The following is a 21,762-nucleotide window of genomic DNA, read 5'->3' on the forward strand; positions in this document are numbered from 1 at the left end:
TGATCCCAAGGTCCTGGGATCGAGCCCCGCATAGGGCTCTCTGCTCAGCAGGGAGCCTGCTTCCTCCTCTCTCTCTGCCTGCCTCTCTGCCTACTTGTCATCTCTGCCTGTCAAATAAATAAATAAAATCTTTAAAAAAAAAGGGTAATTATATAAGCTGATGGATATGTCAACTAACTTTATTGTGGTAACCATTTCATAATATAGTATCAAATCAGCATATACACCTTGAGCATACACCAAGTCGCATGTCAGTTATTTCTCAGTGAAGCTGGGGAAATGAAAGAAAAAAAGGAAAGACTTACTTTTTATATTCAAGGTCAGTTTTCTCCAGCCCATTTCTCCTTATAGTTCAACTGAGAATTAAGTGTGCATTAAGGAAGCTGCTAGTTCTTCCTTTCCTGGACCTGAAGTTCCAGGAGGGTGGAGGGTCGACAAGTGTTAACTAACTAGTTTTCCAGGCAACCCAGGAAAGTGTCAAAGAAAGTGAGATGCTCATTATGTATATTTTTTTCTTAAGCCGTTGTGTACATAAAACTGTTGGGCTGATATATTCTTCTAACTCCTTATAAATCTGTCTAAATCTGTTTTCTTTTTAATTTGCATATTATTTTGCACATTATGGTAGAAGAAGAAAACTATATTCTGTCAGCTGTTTGTTTTTACATTATGTTAAAAAAGTGAAATAAATAAAACTCACCTTTTAGATTCCAGCTTAATTAAAGGCCATTCCAAATGCTCTTATTTTAAAAATTGAGTCAGCTGTGTGTTAATAAAATATTCTGGATTGTTTGTTTTCAGGCATAAGTCACATTTCTTACTGAAGAAACTTATTCAAAGGACCTTGAGTATCCAAATCAGTATTTGAATCATACAGAACTATGAACAATGACAGGATCAGGGCAAAGGCCACAGTGAATAGAAGCTATGACAAGCAGAATTCGTCTGAGGTTCATTTGTATTTGGCTGCAGATGACTAAGTAAGCCCAAAAGTAGCTGTGTCATGTGATGTCTGATAGGACTCTGAGGCATTAATTGAAAAATTATAAATGGATGATTTCTAGAGCCTACTGGAGAAAGACCAGTGGTTTCTGAGTGTGTCACATCAGTTGTGACTGTTGTTAACAAAGAAAGATATAAAAAATAAGAATAAAAAGCCTAGGACACACCTTTCAAGCATCTGCATTGCTTTTGGATGAAAGCGAGGTGCTCCTGCGCATGGATGATAGAGCTTATCGCAGACTTGATCTAAGTCAGGCCAGAAGTGAAAGGCCTGGAAATGATGACCTGTCTGGGAACCTGCTGCTCCTTTCTTTCCACACCACCGCTAGACTTGGTTAGTGGTGAGTGATAAAATCAAATGGCTGGAGGGTTTATCTTTTCGCTTAGACTTCAGTGCTCTCATGGCAGAGAGGAGAGTGTATGGGTTAGTCTGTTAGAATGTTTAGCATTTTGCCCTTTGTACTCCTGTGATTTAGAGGGGTGCCCTAAATTAAATAAAAACAAAACACTTTTTTTTCTGTCTTTGCTGAAAGGAAGAGGCTTCTAGCAATATTTAGTTTGTAACTAATTTTCTAGAGTTGATGAAGGGCCTGCTGGGTTCTTTTTAGAGGCTTTTAAGTCATTAGCCCTTAAATAGCATTTTCTGTTATTGCTATTTATTTCATTAAGCAAGAGAATAAATAATTTGTTAGGAAAAAGGCAAAAATTCAATGGAGGTGAATTTATGCTTAAGCTAGTCTATGCCCCATCCTTTTATCATCTACCAGAATACACAGCACAAAAATATTTATGAGCTTTATACTTTTCACTAGAAAATATGTGTTTTATTTTTCTTTGAAAGTCCATGATATACAACTTTTATTCTAGGAATTATTTTTAAAAATGCTAATTCATGTCAGAACATGTCGTATTTTATCATTCACTCACCTTCAATTTAGATGGCTGGTTGGGCAGAAATGTTTGACAGTATTTAATGAATGGGATGCATCTTAAGCAAAACCATTGTAATATATTTGAAAAAATAGATTCTGCCCTGCTGAAAGTGTTTCTTTGAAAAGCATAGTACCAGCCCTTTAATTATTCTTTCTGTAATAAAGGACATTCAGAGGAAAGATCTCTGATCACATCAGATCTTTAGATATTAAGAGCCTTTGCCATCCCCCATTAGTATTTTTTAATCTGACATCAGAATCTTGTAAAGAAAATCCCTTTTGTGTGTCTGGGAGGTTAGGGTGAGTAGGAAATAATAGCGAATGGGAAATAATGCTTTTGAAAATCCTTGTCTTTATAAGAGTTCATCCCCCGTAAAATGCCTTCTGTTTATGGAAGAACAGCAGTATGGGTAGTTATTTGATGTGTTCTCTTGTTGCAGCATGAACAGCAAAAACAAATGTAATATTTGTTTTGAAAGATTCAGCTTAAGTTCATTATTTGATATTTTACTCTGGTTCAGTTGTCATCAAGAATAAAAGTCATTCCTTTCAGAATATATCTGCTTGTGGAACAAATAATAAAATAATCTCACCTTCAACTTGATCACTAATCACCTGTGGCTTTTATCACGAGATCAGATTTAGTTCTAGGAAGCACCTCTTTCTTAAAGGGATTATTTGAATGAAAAATCTTCTTGAACTGAGTCATAGTAACTTTGTGTTAAAAACTATGGTGTTTTAAGAGATGGGTAGGCACAATTTTAAATTTAGTATTTTAATCAAGTGCCCCACCCAATCTTGTGATATTCTCTACCAAAATACAAAAAATAATAATTTTCATAGTCAAAAAAGTTTGGGAATTAATGCACCCCTATGTAGAAATGCTCATTATACTTGCGAGTATTAAAGCCCTGTCCTGCAATGAAGAAACTGTTTTATGTTTTAATCTAGATATTTTTAAGTGTTACTTTTGCACACAAATATTTAAGAGTCAAGTAGTTCTGAGGTTTAAGACAAAAAGCAGTCTCCAGGCCCCTTCTTTTCTGTGTCCTGTTCTCCAGAGGCAACCACTTTTCATCTTTTAACTGATTTTTTTAGTACCGATGTCCGTCTCCAAATGATAGAATGGTATGGCTACTTCCCACTTACTTTCTCTCTTTTTTAGATGCAAGTATAGTTAATATACAGTGTTATAGTACTTTCAGATGTACAATATAATGATTCAACAATTCTGTATATTTCTCGGTGCTCATCAAGATAAGTGTACTCTTAATTCCCTTTATCTATTTCACCTATCCCCCCACCCACTTTCTCTCTGGCAAACCACCTGTTTGTTCTCTGTATTTGAGAGTGTGCTTTTCGGGGTGCCTGAGTGGCTCAGTCAGTTAAGCCTCTGACTCTTGGTTTTGGCTTAGGTCATGATCTCAGTGTTGAGTTTGAACCTGAAGTCAGTCTCTCTCTTTCTCCCTCTGCCCCTTCCTGCACCTCTCTCTAAAAAAAAAAAAAAAAAAAAAAAAAAAAAAAAAAAAAAAAGGTCCCCTTTTTTCTCTGTTTCTTCATTTGTTTTATTTCTTAAATTCCACATATGAGTGAAATCATATGGTACTTGTCTTTCTCTGACTGAGTTATTTCATGTAGCATTATACCCTCTAGGTCTGTCCATGTTGTTGCAGATGGCAAGATTTTGTTCTTTTTTTATGGCTGAGTAATATTCTATTACACACACAGGCATGTGCACACACACACACACACACACACACTGCAGTTCTTCTTTATCTATTCATCTGTTACTTTTATGTCTTGGCTATTGTAGATAATGCTGCAGTGAATGGGGCTGCATATATCTTTTTGAATTAATGTTTTTGTTTTCTTTGGGTAACTACCCAGTGGTAGAGTTACAGGATCATATGATGATTATATTTTTAATTTAACCTCTATATTGTTTTCCACAGTGGCTGCACTAGTTTGCATTGCCACCAACAGTGCATGAAGTTTCCTTTGTATCTACATCCTCACCAACACTTGTTATTTCTTGTGTTTTTTTTAATTTTAGCCATTCTGACGGGTGTAAGATGACATCTCATTGTGGTTTTTATTTGCATTTCCTTGATGATTAGTGATGTTGAGCATCTGTGTGTCTTCTTTGAAAGGATGTCTATTCAGGTCCTCTCCCCAGTTTTTAATTGGATTATTTGATTTTTTTTGGTGTTGAGTTGTATTAAGTTCTTAATATGTTTTGGATGTTAGCTCCTTATCAGACATATCGTTTGCAGATATAGTCTCCTATTGATGAGGATACCTTTTTGTTTGTTGATGGTTTCCTTTGATGTACAAAACCTTTTTATTTCAGTGTAGTCCCAGTAGTTTTTGTTTCTCTTGCCAGAGGAAACATAACTAGAAAAATGTTTCTATGACTGATGTCAGAGAAATTACTGCCTGTGTTTTCTGCTAGAAAGTATATGATTTTAGGTCTCACATTTAGGTCTTTAATCCATTTTGAGTTTGTTTTTGTGTTTGATGTAAGAAAGTGGTCCAGTTTCATTCTTCTGTATGTGATTGTCCAGTTTTCCCAACACCATTTGTTAAAGAGACTGCCTTTTCCCCATTGTATATTCTTATCTCCATTGTTGTAGATTAATTGTCCATAAAAGTATGGCTTTACTTCTGTACGCTCTCTATTCTGTGCCAGAACCATGCTGTTTTGATTACTATAGCTTTTTAGTATATTTTGAAATTTGAGATTGTGATACCTCCAGCTTTATTCTTCTTTCTTAAGATTGCTTTAGCTATTCAAGGTCTTTTGCAATTCCATACAAATGTATTTTTTCTCATTATTATCTGTTGACTTCTCATTTTGAAAGATGAGAATTTATTTAGTCTGCTCCCTAACCTGTCTCTCCCTCTATCACTCTCTCAAAAGCATTCACATGTGAGAATGCACTTAAAATTCTGACCCTCTCATTCTTCTTGTAAAATTATATTGTGATTTGGATTACATCAACATTTTGAGTTTATATTATTAAGATTATATAAATGTGATTTTTTTTTTTTTAGTTAAACCACATAGAGTGATATGAATGATTCCTGTTCTATTTTTGTACACTTTAAAATTTTTTTCTGGAGTTTATAATTATTATTTGCTTAGTTTTATGTGTTTATCTCTAATTCAACCCTCACTCCTCTACCAGTTGAGTAAATCCCTTCTAGGTATGAATGTTTATTTACATCAGGTTTTCTCTCAGTGTTGCTTGTTTGATCAGTCTTTCTGAGAGTCTTCTGGCCTGTTCCATTCTGGACTGGATGATTTCCTTATCTGGTACACAGCTGCCATCCTGAGATTTCCTTTCTTCATCACACCCCATGTTGATTGTTGTTTCCTGCTTCCCATGACTTCCACTTTCTTGGTTTCCTTTGTTTTGGTTGCGTATGTGGAGACGTCCATATCTTTTGAGAAAAATGTGTGGGAGGTTGCTTTTTGTGAACTTAAGTATCTGAAAATATCTTTATTCTATCCTCACTTTGGACTGTTTATCAATCTCTATTTTTGGTATACAGTTCTATATTATAATTCTTAACTTCTTTTTCTTGAGATAAGTTCTACACCCAAAGTGACCCCGAGATCAAGAGTCATATATTCTACTGACTGAGCCAGCCAAGTGCCCCTCTATGCTATCATTCTTCTTCCTTTTAAGGAGAACAGTTATCTTCTAGCTTCCATTGTTGCTGCAAGAAACACACTCCTGTGTGTCTTCTCCATTTTCAGTACTCTACTTCTGGCACTTGTGATCACTAAATGTGTGGTGGTTTTTACGACACTGAGCAATTCTATGATAACTGCTGGGTATCCTATAATTTAACTCAATTCTGACATTATCTACCTGAAAATAGTGTCAGATCCCACAGGTTAAGGGCTCATTCCCACAAGACTGTCTCCCTCCACTCACTCCAGATGTCCCTTGCAAGTCCAGGTTGTTACCAGTGTTTCTGACCAGCTATAACTCAACCCTCTCCTCAGGCTCCTACCACCCACTTTAGAGGTTTGATTAGTTTCCTAGAGCTAGTCACATAATGCAGGAAAACAGTTTACTTACTAAATTACCAGTTTAATACAAAAGATATTAAAGAAGGGGGACCTGGGTGGTTCAGTTGGTTGAGCATCTGCCTTCAGCTCAGGTCATGATCCTAGACTCTTCTGGGATCAACCGTCAGACTCCCTGCTGATCAGGGAGCTTCTCCCTCTGCCTCTCACCTGGCTCGTGTTCTCTGTCACTCTCTCAAATAAAATCACTAAAAAATAATAAAGAAATATATTAAAAGATATAAATGAACAGCCAGATAAAGAGATACATAGGGTGAGGTCCCCAAGGGTCCTGAGAACAGGAGCTTCTGTCCCCACGGATGTGTTTTTGTTCACCAATCTGGTGGCTCTCTGAACCCCATCCTTTTGGGGTTTTATGGTGGCTTCATTACATAGGAATGACTGATTAAATTACTGATCATTAGTGAGTGATTCAACTTCCAGCTCTTCTTTCCTAGTTTGAGGGCTGGAACTGAAAGTGCTAACCCTTTAATCATGGTTGGTTCCTCTGGCAAGCAGCCCCATCCTCAAGGGCTTTCCAAAAGTCCCCTCATTAACAAACTCAGGTGTGGTTGAAAGGGACTTCTTATGAATAACACACTCTTTTCACCTTTATGGCTCTGGTGCTATTTCAGGAACCAAGGACAAAAGGCCAACTGCTATAACAAAAGATGCTCCCGTTACTTTGTGCTTAGGAAATTCCAAGTCTTAGGAGCTCTCTGCCAGAAATGAGGACGTAGACCAAAAATATATTTCTTATTATAAATCACAATACCAGAGTTGCTGTTGAGAAATCCAAAGCAATCTAATTTATGATTCTTTGTATATGCTTCTACTTTTAAACCAATTTTCATTTTCCCTAATATTCTAAGATTCCAAATAGAGTGCCTTAGTGTTTGTCTATTTTCATATACTAGGTGGGTCTTTTTAATCTAGAAACTCATGCCCTTCTATTTCTTAAAATATTCCACTGATAATTTTTTCCTTTCACTTTCCTTTTGCATTTAGGAACTCCTGCTCTCCAAATGTTGAGCCTCCTAGAGTGGTTGCTAATTATCTTAACTATTCTTTACTAATTTCTGTCTATTTATCTTTTTGCTTTCTTTCTGTGAAATTTTCTCAACTTTATTTTGAACCATTGTATTGAAATTTCCCTTTTTGCTATCATGTTTTCATTTTTCCAAAGTTCTTTTTTGTCTAAAAAGATTTCTTTAAAAAAAAATTCTATTCTTGTTTGATGGATATAGTATCTTATCTCTGTTAATCTTCTTTTAATACCTTTTAAAAAAAAGATTTTGTTTATTTATTTGACAGAGATCACAAATAGGCAGAGAGGCAGGCAGAGAGAGAGAGGAAGAAGAAGGCTCCCCACTGAGCAGAGTGCCTGATTCGGGGCTCGATCCTGGGACTCTGGAATCCTGACCTGAGCTGAAGGCAGAGGCTTTAACCCACTGAGCCACCCAGGCGCCCCTTCTTTTAATACTTTTTAAAAAAGATTTTATTTATTTATTTGAGAGAGAGCACAGAGGGAGAGTGAGAGGGAGAAACAGACTCTTCTTTGAGCAAAGAACCCATGTGGGGCTCCATCCCAGGACCCTGGGATCATGACCTGTGCTGAAGGCAGACGTTTAACCAACTGAGCCACCCAGATGCCCCTTATCTTTGTAATCTTTCTTTTTCAGTCAAGTCATCTTCTCCTTGCATGACGTGTTTCCTCCAGGTTGAGGTTTTTTTTCTTTTTTTTTTTTTTTTTTTTAAGATTTTATTTATTTATTTGACAGAGAGAGATCACAAGTAGACGGAGAGGCAGGCAGAGAGAGAGAGAGAGGGAAGCAGGCTTCCTACTGAGCAGAGAGCCCGATGTGGGACTCGATCCCAGGACCCTGAGATCATGACCTGAGCCGAAGGCAGCGGCTTAACCCACTGAGCCACCCAGGCGCCCTGAGGTTTTTTTTCTTGCTTGTTTTGGGCCTGTTATCCATACTAGAGCTTTCCCTAAATCTGTGCTAATCCTTAAGTGCCTGGTCATATTTAGAAGTGGGAGAACAGAATGCTGAATGAATGCTCTGAATATTTAGACAGGCCTTTTGACTGTGAATGTTACTGTAGGGTGATCTGGATGTGCTAGTTTTATTATCTCATCTTCTTGGACTGATCAGATATCTTAGGGGATCTCTAGTCTCTTGACTGGAGGGTAAAGGCTTTGGAGAATCAAGTTGGGAGAGGGGACTGCCAGGAAAATGGGTATCAGCACTCAGAATGATATGTTAACTCACTTCACCATTTTCAAGGTACTTCTGTCTTCCAATTGATCACTGTCCCCAAGTCCAGAGATCTTTTGATTGATTGTTTTTGGAGAATAAATCTCCAGTCTTCTGCCAGAATTGGGGGTGGGAGCAACAACTCAGCAACACAAAGTATTTTTAAACATTGTTCAAATGTTTAAACATTGTTCAATCAAAATTAATCTCAATGTGTTATTGCCCCTTCACCCAGAGTTAGGCCCAACTCAAGGTAAAGGGCACAGTCCTCCAAAGCTGCCAAGTATGCCCAAGACTTATGACACCAGTGGCAAGTTTAGGGGTCCTCGGGGCTATCCTTAATTCAAACCAGCTGATTATAAATTTGGGGGTTCTCATAGACTCCTTCAGATTTGATAATTTGAAAGATAAACTCAACAGAACTCAGGAGAGTGCTATACTTGTGATTTTAGTTTTATTATAGCAAAAGTATCCAAATCAGAACCAGCCAAAGGAGGAAACATATAGGGTGGAATCTGGGACTGAGAAGTTTCCAACCACAAAATGTCCACATCCTCAGGGATGCATTGCCCTCTTGTCATTAATGTGTGACAATACTCATGAAGTACTGCCAACTTGGGAAATTTGCTTGAGCGTCAATGTCCATAGTTTTTACTGGGGCTTCCTTACTTTGGTATGATTGGTTACTTGTTTGCCCAGGGGGTTGCTTAAAGACCAAGCCCTCTAACCACATGGTGGGTCTTTGTGTCTGGCTGGTCCCCATCATGAGTCACCTTGTTAGCATAAACTATCAGGAGTGGTCTGAGGGGCCCACAATAAATAACAAAAATACTCCTGCCATTCTGGAAATTCTAAGGTATAGAGGTTACCTCCTAGAAGTCAGGGCAAAGGTCAGACTTTTCTTTTCGGGAAGTTCATTCTTTACAGTCTTCCATCTCCATTTCCAGAGATGCCTGATTCTATGAATTCCAAAATGCTTTAAAGATTCTGAAGTAAAAACAGGTTGGTTCTTTGTTCTCTGCTCTGCTGGTTTAGGATTTAGCGTTTGTTTTTTTTTTTTTTTTTTAAGATTTTATTCATTCAAGAGCAGGAGTGGGGGAGGTAGGGAGGAGGGAGAGGGGTGAATAGAGATGGGGAGGGGGAGAAGCTGACTCCCTGATGAGCGGGGCTAGATCCCAGGACCCGGAGATCATTACCTGAGCTGATCTCAGCTGCTTAACCAACTGAGCCACCCAAGTGCCCCTGGATTTAGCTTTCTTAAGTCAGCTAAGGCATTTATCACTTACTCATCAAATTTTTGGTTTCCAAAACTGTTTTTCCTCCCATTTTTGAATGTTTATATTAAAAAAAGAAAAAATCCCAAATAAAAAAACTCTCTGCAGGGGCGCTAGTGGTATTTCTAGAGGAAGCAAAATTGGATACATATATTCAGTTTGCTATCTCTACCCAGAAGTCACCCAACACTTTCAATTTATTTGTCAGTAGCAACTTTTTGTAGGATACCTATTAGCACCAGGTTAATAAACACTGAGTTAGCAAACACTTGTATATTGCTGCATTAATACAGACCAACTAATTTAGGCTTCAGAGACTTTAAAGATAAATAGGGTTTAGGGCTCATTTCCTTTCTACTTTACATAAAGAGGTCACAAAAGATAAATAGCCTCTTATCACTTATTGACTGGAGATGAAAATATAGGAACAGAAGAGAACCTTTAACTTCAACATTATCTATTTTTACAGTGTTTGAATTAATATATATTAGTTTTTAATTAATTTAAAAAATAATTTTAGAACAGAAAAAAAGTGACAACATTGCATAAAATAATTCCTAAAAATTTTCCACTTTAAATCTATGGTACTAGGGTTAATGGAGAACTAAAAATGGAGAATTCCTTTTATATTTAATGGAGTAGTTAGGATAGAGCACAGAACTCCTTTAATCACTGTGATCTAAAAGTCAGATTTGTAGCCTCCCTGTCCCTCTCCTTCGCTCCTCTTTTTTTTTTTTTTTTTTTGACTAGAAAGAGGTTTTTAAGGTTACATTTTATAATAATGAAATCTACTTGGAAAAGAGGATGCTGATCCTCTCATAATGCTGATTTCTCCTTTCATTTTCTTGGTAAATAAGAGTATGTGCATTGATTTTCCTGTTCCATTTTAGAATGTGACTGTAAACCTATATCTCTTCTTTTACAATCTTTTTGAAGTTTCTGCTTCCTGTGAGATTCATTCCAAACTCCATAGTATGGCCTTTGTAGCACTCTTTTGTCTACAACTTACCTTGGAGACTTATCTCTTTCTGGTCCCCATCAAGCTCCCATTTCCTCTGAGTGCTGAATTATTTGCTGACTCTCACAACTTCTTGGTTTTGAGATGTCCGCCCAGGCTGGAATTCTTTCCCCACTTCCCTTCTATCCCTACCCATCTAAATCATACCTGTTTTTACAAGTCTATCTCAAATGTTACCTTACCAGAAAATATTCCTCCTTATCTTTCCTTCATTCAGGATAAATTCCAATCTACTGGATACTCACAAGGCTTTTTTGGCTCACATCCTGCTTGTGTAATAGGTATCAGTGGGTGAATGTGTGCGTACGTGTGTGTGGGGGAGGGTGGGGAGAGTTGGAGGGAGAGAAATTGTGCCTATTATAATTTCCTTGAGGGTAAACATGATGAGTCATATAAACCCATAAACCTTATATAAAATTGATTCTCAGTAATGTCAGTTGATTTGAAATGAATCTTCTTTCATTTTCTTTGTGTTAATAGCATTGACAAAAGCAGCAATCGTGTAGATTATGGATTAGAGTTTTACAATCCATTTCCTCTCAAGACATTTTCTTGAACAACAGAAAGGTAGCTGGCTAATGCTTAAAGATGATTATTAGCAATAATATTACTCCCACCATTGGGGTGGGAGTAAGAAGTATGAACACTCATCATTGAGTCCAGGTCTGCACACTCATGACCATAGGCACCATTTGCCGCTGACTGGTTGATGTAGCCAAATGGATTGAGTGACAGGAACCGACTGCTGTGGTGGGGAAAGAAAACATGGGAGGTATGGTGAATAGACCAGTCAGTCTGGGTGCCTGTGCCACAGGAGAAGGATTTGAATAATCCGGGGTGGGTTGGGGGGAAGGAGGAGAGACCGAGGAAGGAAGAGATTGATGAAGTGTGTTATGGCTGACAGAAGACCCTATGCTCTGGGTGAGGGAGTTAGCGATGATTGAAGGGAGACTGGGAGATGTCTCTGTGTGATTAGCAGGATATAATCGACCATCTGCCTGGAGATACAGCCATGCACAAAGGACATGATAAAGGGGAAAAAAGAGAGGAAATATCAGTGATAACACCAAGAAAATCTTCTTAATTGCAGAAATCTGTCAGGGCCCCACTATTTACATGTCAGCCCCCAAACCCCCCCATCACTTGAGTCCTGCTCACAGATATCTGCTTGCAGGCTGCTCTGTTGTGGCAGGAGGATTAGAAAGTGAGACTAATCTGGGGTTATGGTAGTGATCTCTCTAAACCCTGTTATTCCAGGTGAATATGGAGGCCTTGGGGCCAGGAGAAGAGGGCTGGCACAGGAGAAGAGGGCTGGCAGGAAGAATCAGTCAGTGATTATGGAAACTTCCTTGGGAGCATCTTACAAAAACCAATCTCTCTTTTTCCCCCCAAGTAAAAATCTAACTTAACACTTGGCAGGAACCCTTGGGCTCCCCTCTATAAAGAGCTTAGAACCATTTAAAGTTTCCCCAATGTTTGACCTCACAAGAGGCCAGGGAGATACATGGGCAACAAGATTTAAAACCAGATGATGAATTAGAGCCTCTTCATCTAGGTAGGCCATGACATTTAATTCAGCAATTTATTAAACTTGCATTTGTGTTTTTACAGAGCCTGATTCTAAAATGCCAGAGTCAGATACTGGGTACACCTCTTAAGTTTATTTTTCCTTAATGCAATGAAAACATGGGAGCTAACCTTAGACAAAATTGAAAACATTCCAGTGGAACTTTCAAAATTCATGGTTTCTATGAATAGGTTCTGTGAATAATGATTATGAGAATGTAAAAGAAATGAAGACAGAGGAAAAAAGGACACTTAGCGATGTCTAACAATTTTCTGTATCTCAGTTTTGTAACATGTGCTTTGTAGCAAGCAGATCTGTTAATTTGGCTAGAATTATGCTTAGTCTCTCACTTGTTTTTTGGGGAGTAAGCAGAGCACAGAAAGATTGAGAGATTTGGGGTTGCTTTACATGGATGGTAAAACTGCTTCTCAGACTGTACACATGATGACGTTCTTACTTGGAAAGAACAGTTTCTCCCTAAGAAAAGAGAGGGAACTTGAATCTATTTCCTTCAGATTGGCTTTGTCAGCTGGTTATGTTAATGTAGTGCTATTCATTTATTTATAAATTTATTAATTTATTCTGCTTCAGGATTGCTCAATTTTTAAGATACACAGCCTTGGTTCTTCTGAACCAGGACTGGATGTGCTCTGTCCACCCAGCCACTCTTTTCCATAGTGATCCTTGTTTTGGCAACTGTCTCCCTTTTCTCTGCTCACTTATCACGGCTTGTTTGCAAAAGACCTAACTATAACTGCACAGGCCTGGAGCTTATGCATTAGCTTCCAAATAGGGACAGCGGAGTAGCCTTCTCTTTGTAAGAGATTTAGGCTCGGGAGGGCAGATGAAGCGGGTGCCCTACAGACTCACCGGTGTCCTGCTGGCCAGGGGCAGCCCTGACCCCAGGTTTTATCTTATTTGGGCCACAGGAAGAGAACCGGAGGGGGGTGGAGAAGGAGGAGCCAGATGCTCAATCCTGAAGGACCTTTAGGGACAAAAGCATTTACAGTGAGTACATGCGACAGAGTTCCAGCTTTTCTGTTCTTTTATTTAAGAGGGAAAAATTGATAAGAGAAGGGAGAAGGAGGTGGGCAGCTTTGATGACTGGGTAGCTACATTTTTCTGTCTCCTAGCTTGGTCGAAGAACACTGTCTGATTTATATGTGACTTAGTCAAATGCATTCTGCTAACATCAGGTTTCAACTAAAAACTTGGGGACTGTCAGGAAGATAGCAGAACCAATCCTTGTTAGTAAGCAATTCATGGTACATTTCTTCTGTTTCTATAGGGTGATAGAATATGGTGGGAAAAGCCCTCCCACAAATTAAAAAAAAAAAACAACAAAACTTTAAAATCTTTACTGCTTGTAGTTTTTGTACTTTAAATGTTGAACCTTCTTTGGATTTGTGGAAAGGAAAGGATTTGATTTATGTTATTTTTAACAGCCGCTGGGATAAAGGTGGTATTATCTCTAATGCTGGAGAGGTGGACACAGCTAAGCATTTGATGGGGGAGGGGAAGGGGGAGGTCATTGGGTTCCAAAAAGCTGGTTGATCACCCCTGTCACGCACTTTTGGAACCTGAGTAAGTGGGTGGGCACCTGTACACATCTGGGTCATTGCTTTCATTTGCACCATCAGAAGTTGTCTGTTGGCTTTAAAAGAAAATTTCGCTGTGACTGGAAAGGAATCTTTTTGCAAGATGCCATCCTTATAAAGGAAGAATACAAAACTCAGAGGCATCTAAAAGAACATGAATTGTCTTGTGCTGCATTTCCTGCTATTTGCATTCAAATGGAGTAATTAATTTGATGGAAAGGCAAGCTTGAGTAGTCCTGATGGGGCAGGAAAATATACACAAAGATTGTTACTATAGATCTCTAAAATGTGAAGCAGTATTCCTTTAAATTATTAATTTATCTTTGACATCAGATGTGATTTGGTGAAAATCAGAAATAGAGATAAGTTATCGATGGGTAGTACATTAGATGTGTGCTACTAGAATTGAAAATTAAACGCTTATAGTAATTACTTTCCATGAAAATGGTTAATTAATCAATTTTATGCCACCTTCCAGACTTGCTATGCTCTTATGACACATATGATATTCCTTCCCCAGCAGCAAAGTTGTACAAGAGGGAAAATAGACAGAAATTGAAATAAAATTTGAGTATGGTACTGATTTGCTTTACTTCTCTGAGGTACAGAAATTCTCTTGTTTACAGTCTGGTCAGTTAAATATGGAAACATCACATCCATGTTGAAATTTTATAGATGCAGGGAAAACTTTGCTTTGCAGCTTGACTGTAAGTTTTCCTTACCTTTTACTCATGTGTGATGAATACCAGCTACATTTTTAATGTTTTTATCTTACTCTGTGTGTCCTCTACATATATAACCACACCTCTGTCATACGTCTTTAATTTCAAGCTATATGGGGAGAGGATCTCATGTATGTGTTTCTCCGGGAGGAATTAGCAACACATAATGTGTAATAATAATTTACAAAAGGCATTTGCATTGTACTACTTTATTTTGTTCTGTGAAGTAGGACAAATCTATCGATGCTGTTCATGTGCTTTGATAATATGGAGGACCAGCACTTAGTGTCTGCACAGTTCTCAGTATAGGCAGGATGCTTCTGATGGCTTTGAAATGTCTGGATAAATAACCCTAGGTAATCCCAGATTCTTACGGTCAGGCCCAATTTTGTCATTTTACCTATGAGGAATCTGAGACTCAGAAATGTGGAGCATCTTGCCCCACATGGAACTGCACTGTGCCTGTGTCCGGCACAGCCTGATGGTATATATGGAAATGCTGTGGGTTGGGACATAAGCTGCTTTGAGCCCATTTTTAGTATGTTCTTTAGTTTATAGTAAGATGTGTATTCCAGAGAAGGCCCTGTGTTGATCTAGGAGTTTCAGAGAAAACACAATGACCAAGCGTCATTTTTCAGTTGTGTAGGGCTCTTGGGAGGTATCTGGGGTTGGGTGTCTGAGCAAGTGTGTGCGTGCGGCTGACACAGTTCACTGTACGTTACCCTGGATTTTGATTTTTAATTTGGGTGAGTCTGGTTTCTTAGAAGAGGTAACCACTGTGAGACCAGTGTCATCTTCATTTATCACCAGTTCTGTGACCTTCCACTGGAAGCCTTTATTAACCTTCGTGTATCAGATTCCTTTTCTGGGATTGTGATTCTGAACAGATCCCCCAGAGAGCAGTGGATTGATTAAAAATTTAAAAGTGCTTTGGGAAATCAGAACCAGAGCCTGTCTGAGGCTAGGATATGAATAAATAGTGTGGTAGCTCACTCTTACTGGAGTTTTATCGCTCCTGGAGTTTTTTAAAATAGCCAGGTCTAATGTTATTTTTAAAAACTGTATGCAAGGATGGTTAAAAATGTGGGGTATGGATTTGTCCCTCTTGCAATCAGGTGGAGAAAGCTGTTGAGTTGAAGCCTAAAACCATTCTCTGAGGCAGGTACCAAAGTGATAAACCTACTTTATGACATTGTATTTTAGTGTCCCAAATAACCTTGCTTTCAAAAATTCATCCATAAAGCTGCTTGTCATTTATTTTAAAAATTAAAGTACAAGAAATTGGGAGGGGGCAGTACGCTCCAGCACTGAAAAGCTTCTGAAATAATATGTTGTAGGAATAACTTATTTTTAAGGTTTTTGTCAATTCAGTAAGTCTTTTTATTCTCTGTGCCCATTTCTGTATGGAAAGTTACATGTTCCTGGTAAAAATGAGAACTTCCCCCACCTCTATTTTTGTAGGTAAAATAATTTTGCTGTTGTTACTAAGTTAATATTAAGAATATAAAGAAATACAGACTACTTTGTGATAATCACATTTAATTTCATATTTTGTTTGGTCACCTTTCATCTTTGGGGAAGGGAGCTAGAATGTGTAGAACCAGAAAAACTCTAATAAAAGAAAAACCCGTTACCTTGAGTAGAAGAACCTACTCCTAAAACTAAAAATAATGTCTCTGTAAAATGTTTAATGTACAAGATCCTAAAAGTTGTTATTTTTATATTAAACTGGTTCTAGAAGAAAGATAAATTATATAGCTTAGATCATTACATTAGAAAACTAGTTTCCTCTTAAGCTTATCAACTATTACTATTACTTAGAATTATTATTACTTATTACTATTACTTACACTTATGTTGTTTTAAATATAGTTAATTAACATTTTATTTATTTATTTGATTCTGTTTATTTGAGAGAGAGAGAGAGCACAAGTGGGGGAAGGAGCAAAAGGGTAGGGAGAAGCAGACTCCCCACTGAGCAGGGAGCCCACCTGGGCCACCTCCTGGATCCCAGGACTATGGAATCATGACCTGAGCCCTGAGCCAAAGGCTGCTGCTTAACCAGCTGAGCCACTCATGTGCCCCTTAATTAACATTTTGATGTTATGTGTTTCAGAGCAATTTATTACTCTTGAAATCCCAGAAGCCTCCCCCTCCCAAAATTTCAACATGACCAAATATTAAGTAATTTAAGTTAATAGTTAATTAGATATACTGTATATACTAACCCACATGATTTATACTTTTTGGCAAAGTTTAGGTTTGGAATACTACATGATATCTATTTATATAACATATCATAGAAAGGAGCAACCTCTCCTGAATTCAGCTCAGTGTTTTGTTAATTAGAACATGTTCCCTCTCTGCTTATCCTATGTATTGAGTGTATGGGTTATAATAGCCGAAATGATGTTTAGGTGCTGGTAGTAGAAAAGCCCTAAGTAATAGTGGCTAAAACCAGATACCTTTTTTCTCTCAATAAAAGAAATTCAGGGCAGCAGCCTAGGACTGATACAGTAGTTCCTTGTTATCATGTGGGATCCGTGTTCCCACCACCTTGCTCTACCATCTTCCACCAACATACCGCAAAGCGTCTCCTGGTCCGTGATAGCAGCTGGAACCCTAGCCATCAAGCACACATTGCAGTCTAGAAGAAGGGGGAAACACAGAAGGGCAGAAAGAAGGCCCCTCCTTAAGTCAGCTCCCTTTATGCAGCTCTACAAGCTTTCTGTACAGAAGCTCCACTTATCTCCCCTTGGTCAGAACTTAGTCACATGGCCATACCTAGCTGCCATGGAGATAGGAGATGTAGTTTTAAATTCTTAGCAGAAATATGTATGCTGAAAATCAGGATTTTATTAGTGGGAATGAGGAGAGAATGGATGGTGGGGTAGGCAATACCATGTGGTTTTGTTTTCCTATTGTACTCTGGGTCTTGGGGCTACTATGTAGAAACTCACAACACCTCCTTCTGTTTTTGCCATGAGCTATGGTTTCTTAATTTAGAAATCGGGCTTAATTTAGAAATCCTGTTTCTTCTGCGAAGTATCATTTCTTTATTTGGCAATCTTGTCTGACTCTTTCCTGCTTTCTTCTTTCCTCTTGCCTTTCAGCTGTTTTGGAAAGAAGTAAGATTTAGAATTCTCCATGTTAACCATGAGCGTGACACTTTCCCCAATGAGGTCACAGGACCTGGATCCCATGGCTACTGATGCCTCACCCATGGCCATCAACTTGACGCCCACTGTGGAGCAGGGTGAGGGAGGAGAGGCAATGAAGGACATGGATTCTGACCAGCAGTATGAAAAGCCACCCCCACTGCATACAGGGGCTGACTGGAAGATTGTCCTCCACTTACCTGAGATTGAAACCTGGCTCCGGATGACCTCAGAGAGGGTCCGGGACCTCACCTATTCAGTCCAGCAGGACTCAGACAGCAAGCATGTGGATGTGCATCTAGTTCAACTAAAGGTAAGGACGGTCTCTGGACTTAGGTCCATTCTAGACAGAAGTCTGAAAAAAGTTGTAGCACCTAGAGCCTGCGCTCTGTAACTTGCAATGATGAAACGCCCAGGAATAAAAACAGAATATTTGGTTTGATACACAGGGGCAGAATTCATTCTTTCCTGATTTTACTTCATGGGTTGATTATCTAGAATCAAACTGGCCTTAAAGGGATAATGCAGAGGTGCGGGGGAAGGGGAGGGCATTTTGGTGCAGTGTCATAGAAATCAGTTGTGGAAATAAAAGTATTATAAAAAGGTTTAATAAAAAGACACTCACAGGTTAAAGATCATACTGAGCTGCGATTGTGAGTATGGTTTATGATTATTATCTTCTGTTGCAGTTGATGCCACTTTTGTGGCAAAGAGTGGATTCTGGGATGATGGGGAAGGGCGGTGTTCTCCTTTTAGAATGAGTCCTTTCATCCAGGTACAATGCATCCTGCAGAACAAAGGTGCTTTCATAACAACTCATTCAGAGTTCAGATGTAAAAAAAAAAAATATCTGTGGCTTCTAGAGCCCTTGAAAAGCCTGACTTTTGTTGATACTGAAATGGAGGTGCTGGTAAGGAGTGCTATTAATAGAGATGTTGGCCTAGGGACCCCAAAGTACAGTGAATCTTGTTCTGTCATAGCCACTCCTCTCTTCCAGGTCCCCGAGGCAAACACACACTCAGGTTAATGACCAGCAAAGCAAGGCAGATTTATAGCCAGTCTGGGCATTGGCCCCAAACCCTAGTGGAAATTTCTAGTGAGTTGATGAAATCCTAAGGAGAATTCTTTTACCTAAGCTCATTCATCCTCAATGATCTGAAACCAAAGACCAAACAGATTCTTGATATTAACACTTAAATGGTTTATAGTCTACAGCCATCAGTGTGAGAATAGAGGATGGGCAGTTAAGGTGAGAGAACATGTTCCCTAAAGCCTACAGCATGCTGACTCAGCCTTCTCATCCTGGTTCAACAGGTCCTGAGCCCAGCTACTGCACTGGAGAGAGTGTCCAAGAGAGGGAAGGAGGGCACTGGGAGAGAGAGAGAGAGAACAAAGAAAGCCAGAATGGCAAGGTAGCTGGGCTTCTCCCAGGTTGAGCAGGCCTGTGTGGTCTTCCCACAGGATCTTGGGAAGGAGAAAAGTACAAAAAAGGTAGCAGAGAGATGGCTAGGAACCAGCTTCAAAGCAGGCTAGGCTGTTTCCTCTCTGTGGCAATGGAAATGATGTGTCTCAGTCGTTGAAATAGGGTTTCTTTTAATCAAAAGAGCAGCTCTCACACTCCTCGAGGCTGGAGTGAAATGGAAGTCGGGGGCTTCACCTCACCCGTCCTCTCCTCTGTTCCCCCTAATGCTGCACTTACACGTAAATAAATAAGTAAATACAGAGTTTGGGGTTGTATGGAAAGTTGACTCTTGTGCCCCCAAATCTTAGATTTACACAGAAAGGATGGTAAAAGATTAAAGGAGAATGGCGGGGGGATGGAAATACCTTGAGAAGACTCCCCTGAAAATGCTGCTAAGGGCTCCTATAAAAACATTACTGTGTCTGTTAATTTAATTACATCAGTTATATATGCAAATTTAAATTTAAATTTCAAACAGGCATGTAAAGTTTTTATATAATCAGCCAGGGTTATGGTTAGTGTTTGAAAAATCACCTCTAGGGTGATTTGCTTGTCTTCTCCTTGGAGCTGTCTGTCATCCTCTCACCTTAGTCCAAAGGCATCTCGCACCTGCCTCCATCCTGCCCTGTTCCACAGTGTGGTCTGTTTCCCTGCTGAAAGAGGAGCCCCCAAAGGGCAGGAATTTAATGTAGTAATCACATAATTGTTAATCAATGACTATTAAAGGGATGAATCAAAATTGTTTTATGTGAATTTAATTTTAGGGATCCTCTCATTACTTTTTTTTTTTTTTGCAACTTATTTCATCAAGTGACTTAACCAGCATTTGCCATTATGTTCTCAAGTATTCTGTAATAATCGATCCCTTCCACATTGAGCCCAAAGTCAATGAACTCTGGTCCGTGAACTGAGGTTTAATCTACACAAGGATTTAGTTTTGGTCTCCTAATTTGCTTGGTTTAATCTTCTTTTTTTGTGTTTGTGTAATATTTCCTTATTCAGTCAAGTACAATGATGCATTTAAAAAAGTTTTGAATACACGTCAATTTCTTAGATTTCCATGTTAATCTGCAGAATAAAGGAGGAACTTGGGCATAATGTTTTATATGTGAAAACACAACAGGGACGCCTGGGTGGCTCAGTTGGTTAAGCGGCTGCCTTCGGCTCAGGTCATGATCCCAGCGTCCTGGGATCGAGTCCCACATCGGGCTCCTTGCTCAGCGGGGAGCCTGCTTCTCCCTCTGTCTCCGCCTACCACTCTGTCTGCCTGTGCTCATGCTCGCTCCCTCTCTCTCTTTCTAACAAATAAATAAATAAAATCTTTAAAAAAAAAAAGAAAAGAAAACACAACAAAACCACCATGTAGAAGCTGCTCTCAATTAAGGGGTATAGCAAATCAAAGGGACATGCCCAGCCCAGGCAAGGCCAGCTATCTGCTATGGGGTATCCTACCTTGGCTCCTACTGCTTTGGTGCATAACTCAGTTTATTAATTTACCATGAAAAATAACCATCATAGGGATGGAAATGCCATGGCTTTAAGGACCATACAGGTACAGATAATTTCTAAGTTTATATATCTATCCCAGTGTTCTCCCAGGAACCCCAACTGCCTAACTGACATCTCTAAATGTGTCTTTAAGTGAGCATCTCAAACCAGAGATGCCTATTGAAAAGCTCTTAATCCCTCCTGCCCCCATATCTTTCTAATTTCAGTGGAAGGCAGGGCACTTTGCCAGGCCCACGTATGACTCCCCATCCCACATGTACGTCTATCCAGAAGTCCTGTGGATCCATCTCCAAAATATGACCTAAAGGCATTCACTTTTCCCCAGCACTACTGCTGTCACCCTAGACAGGCCACGTGACTGCTTGGCTGGATTAATTTTAGAGCCTCCTCTACCACTTGCACTTTATTCTCCACACAGGAGCCAATGGGGTCTTTTAAACATTTAAATCAGGTCATGTTACTCCCTTGCTTCCTATTGGCCATAATAAAACCCAGATCTCTTCCTGTGGCTCTGCACCTGTTTGGTTCTCTGGCCATATCTCCTGTTGTTTTCTTCTTGTTCATAATCCAGGCACATTAAAAGTTTCAAAGGATTGTTAGGCTAGTTCTTGCTTCAGTGCTTTTCTTGTTCCTTCTGCCTAGAAACTTTCTTCCTCTGTCTTTGCCAGGCAGAGTCTGGATCCTCATCAAGCAATCAGGCAGAGTAGCAGCCAAGTTCTAACTTGGAGGTGCAGGCCTAGGAGAGAGTTGGCAGGGGTTGGGAGTGAGTTGAGGCCTGTGCTGTTTGGTGAAGGACAAGCAAGCACGCATGCACGTGCGCGCACACACACACACACACACACACACACACACACACACACACACAGCGGGGGGTAGCTACTCTCACCTAAATTTGTCTTTGTGCCTCACACTGCCTTTCACATTGCTTGCTCTAGGTCTTGTCCTTATCATCTTCTCTATCATCATATGGACATAGAACTTGAATGGTTAGTTGAAAGTGCTTTTGGAAAATCCTCAGGATAGGCTCAGCCTCTGGTTTCGTTTGTTTGCTTGTTTGTTTTGTTTTTAAGGTTCACCATATGAGTGATATCATATATTTGTCTTTCTTTGTCTGACTTATTTTGCTCAGCATAATGCCTTTTAGGTCCATCCATGTTGTCACAAATGGCAAGATTTCATTC

At 39.2% G+C, this 21,762-nt stretch overlaps 1 protein-coding gene across 2 annotated transcripts in view; it reads left to right on the forward strand.

The window, feature by feature from the left end:
• Nucleotides 1-21,762, forward strand: part of AKAP6 (A-kinase anchoring protein 6) — a 542,654-nt gene that overhangs the window by 153,863 nt on the left and 367,029 nt on the right. The window contains exons 1-2 of one of the 2 annotated variants that reach the window (XM_047736849.1): nucleotides 12,984-13,140; nucleotides 17,566-17,923. In XM_047736849.1, the coding sequence (XP_047592805.1) occupies nucleotides 17,600-17,923 (324 nt within the window). In that variant the 5' untranslated portion in view covers nucleotides 12,984-13,140; nucleotides 17,566-17,599. Of the gene's footprint in view, nucleotides 1-12,983; nucleotides 13,141-17,565; nucleotides 17,924-21,762 lie in introns of those variants that run through there. The other variant, XM_047736848.1, reaches the window with a different exon arrangement.

The sequence above is a fragment of the Lutra lutra genome, chromosome 7, assembly GCF_902655055.1.
Source record: "Lutra lutra chromosome 7, mLutLut1.2, whole genome shotgun sequence".
NCBI lineage: Eukaryota > Metazoa > Chordata > Mammalia > Carnivora > Mustelidae > Lutra > Lutra lutra.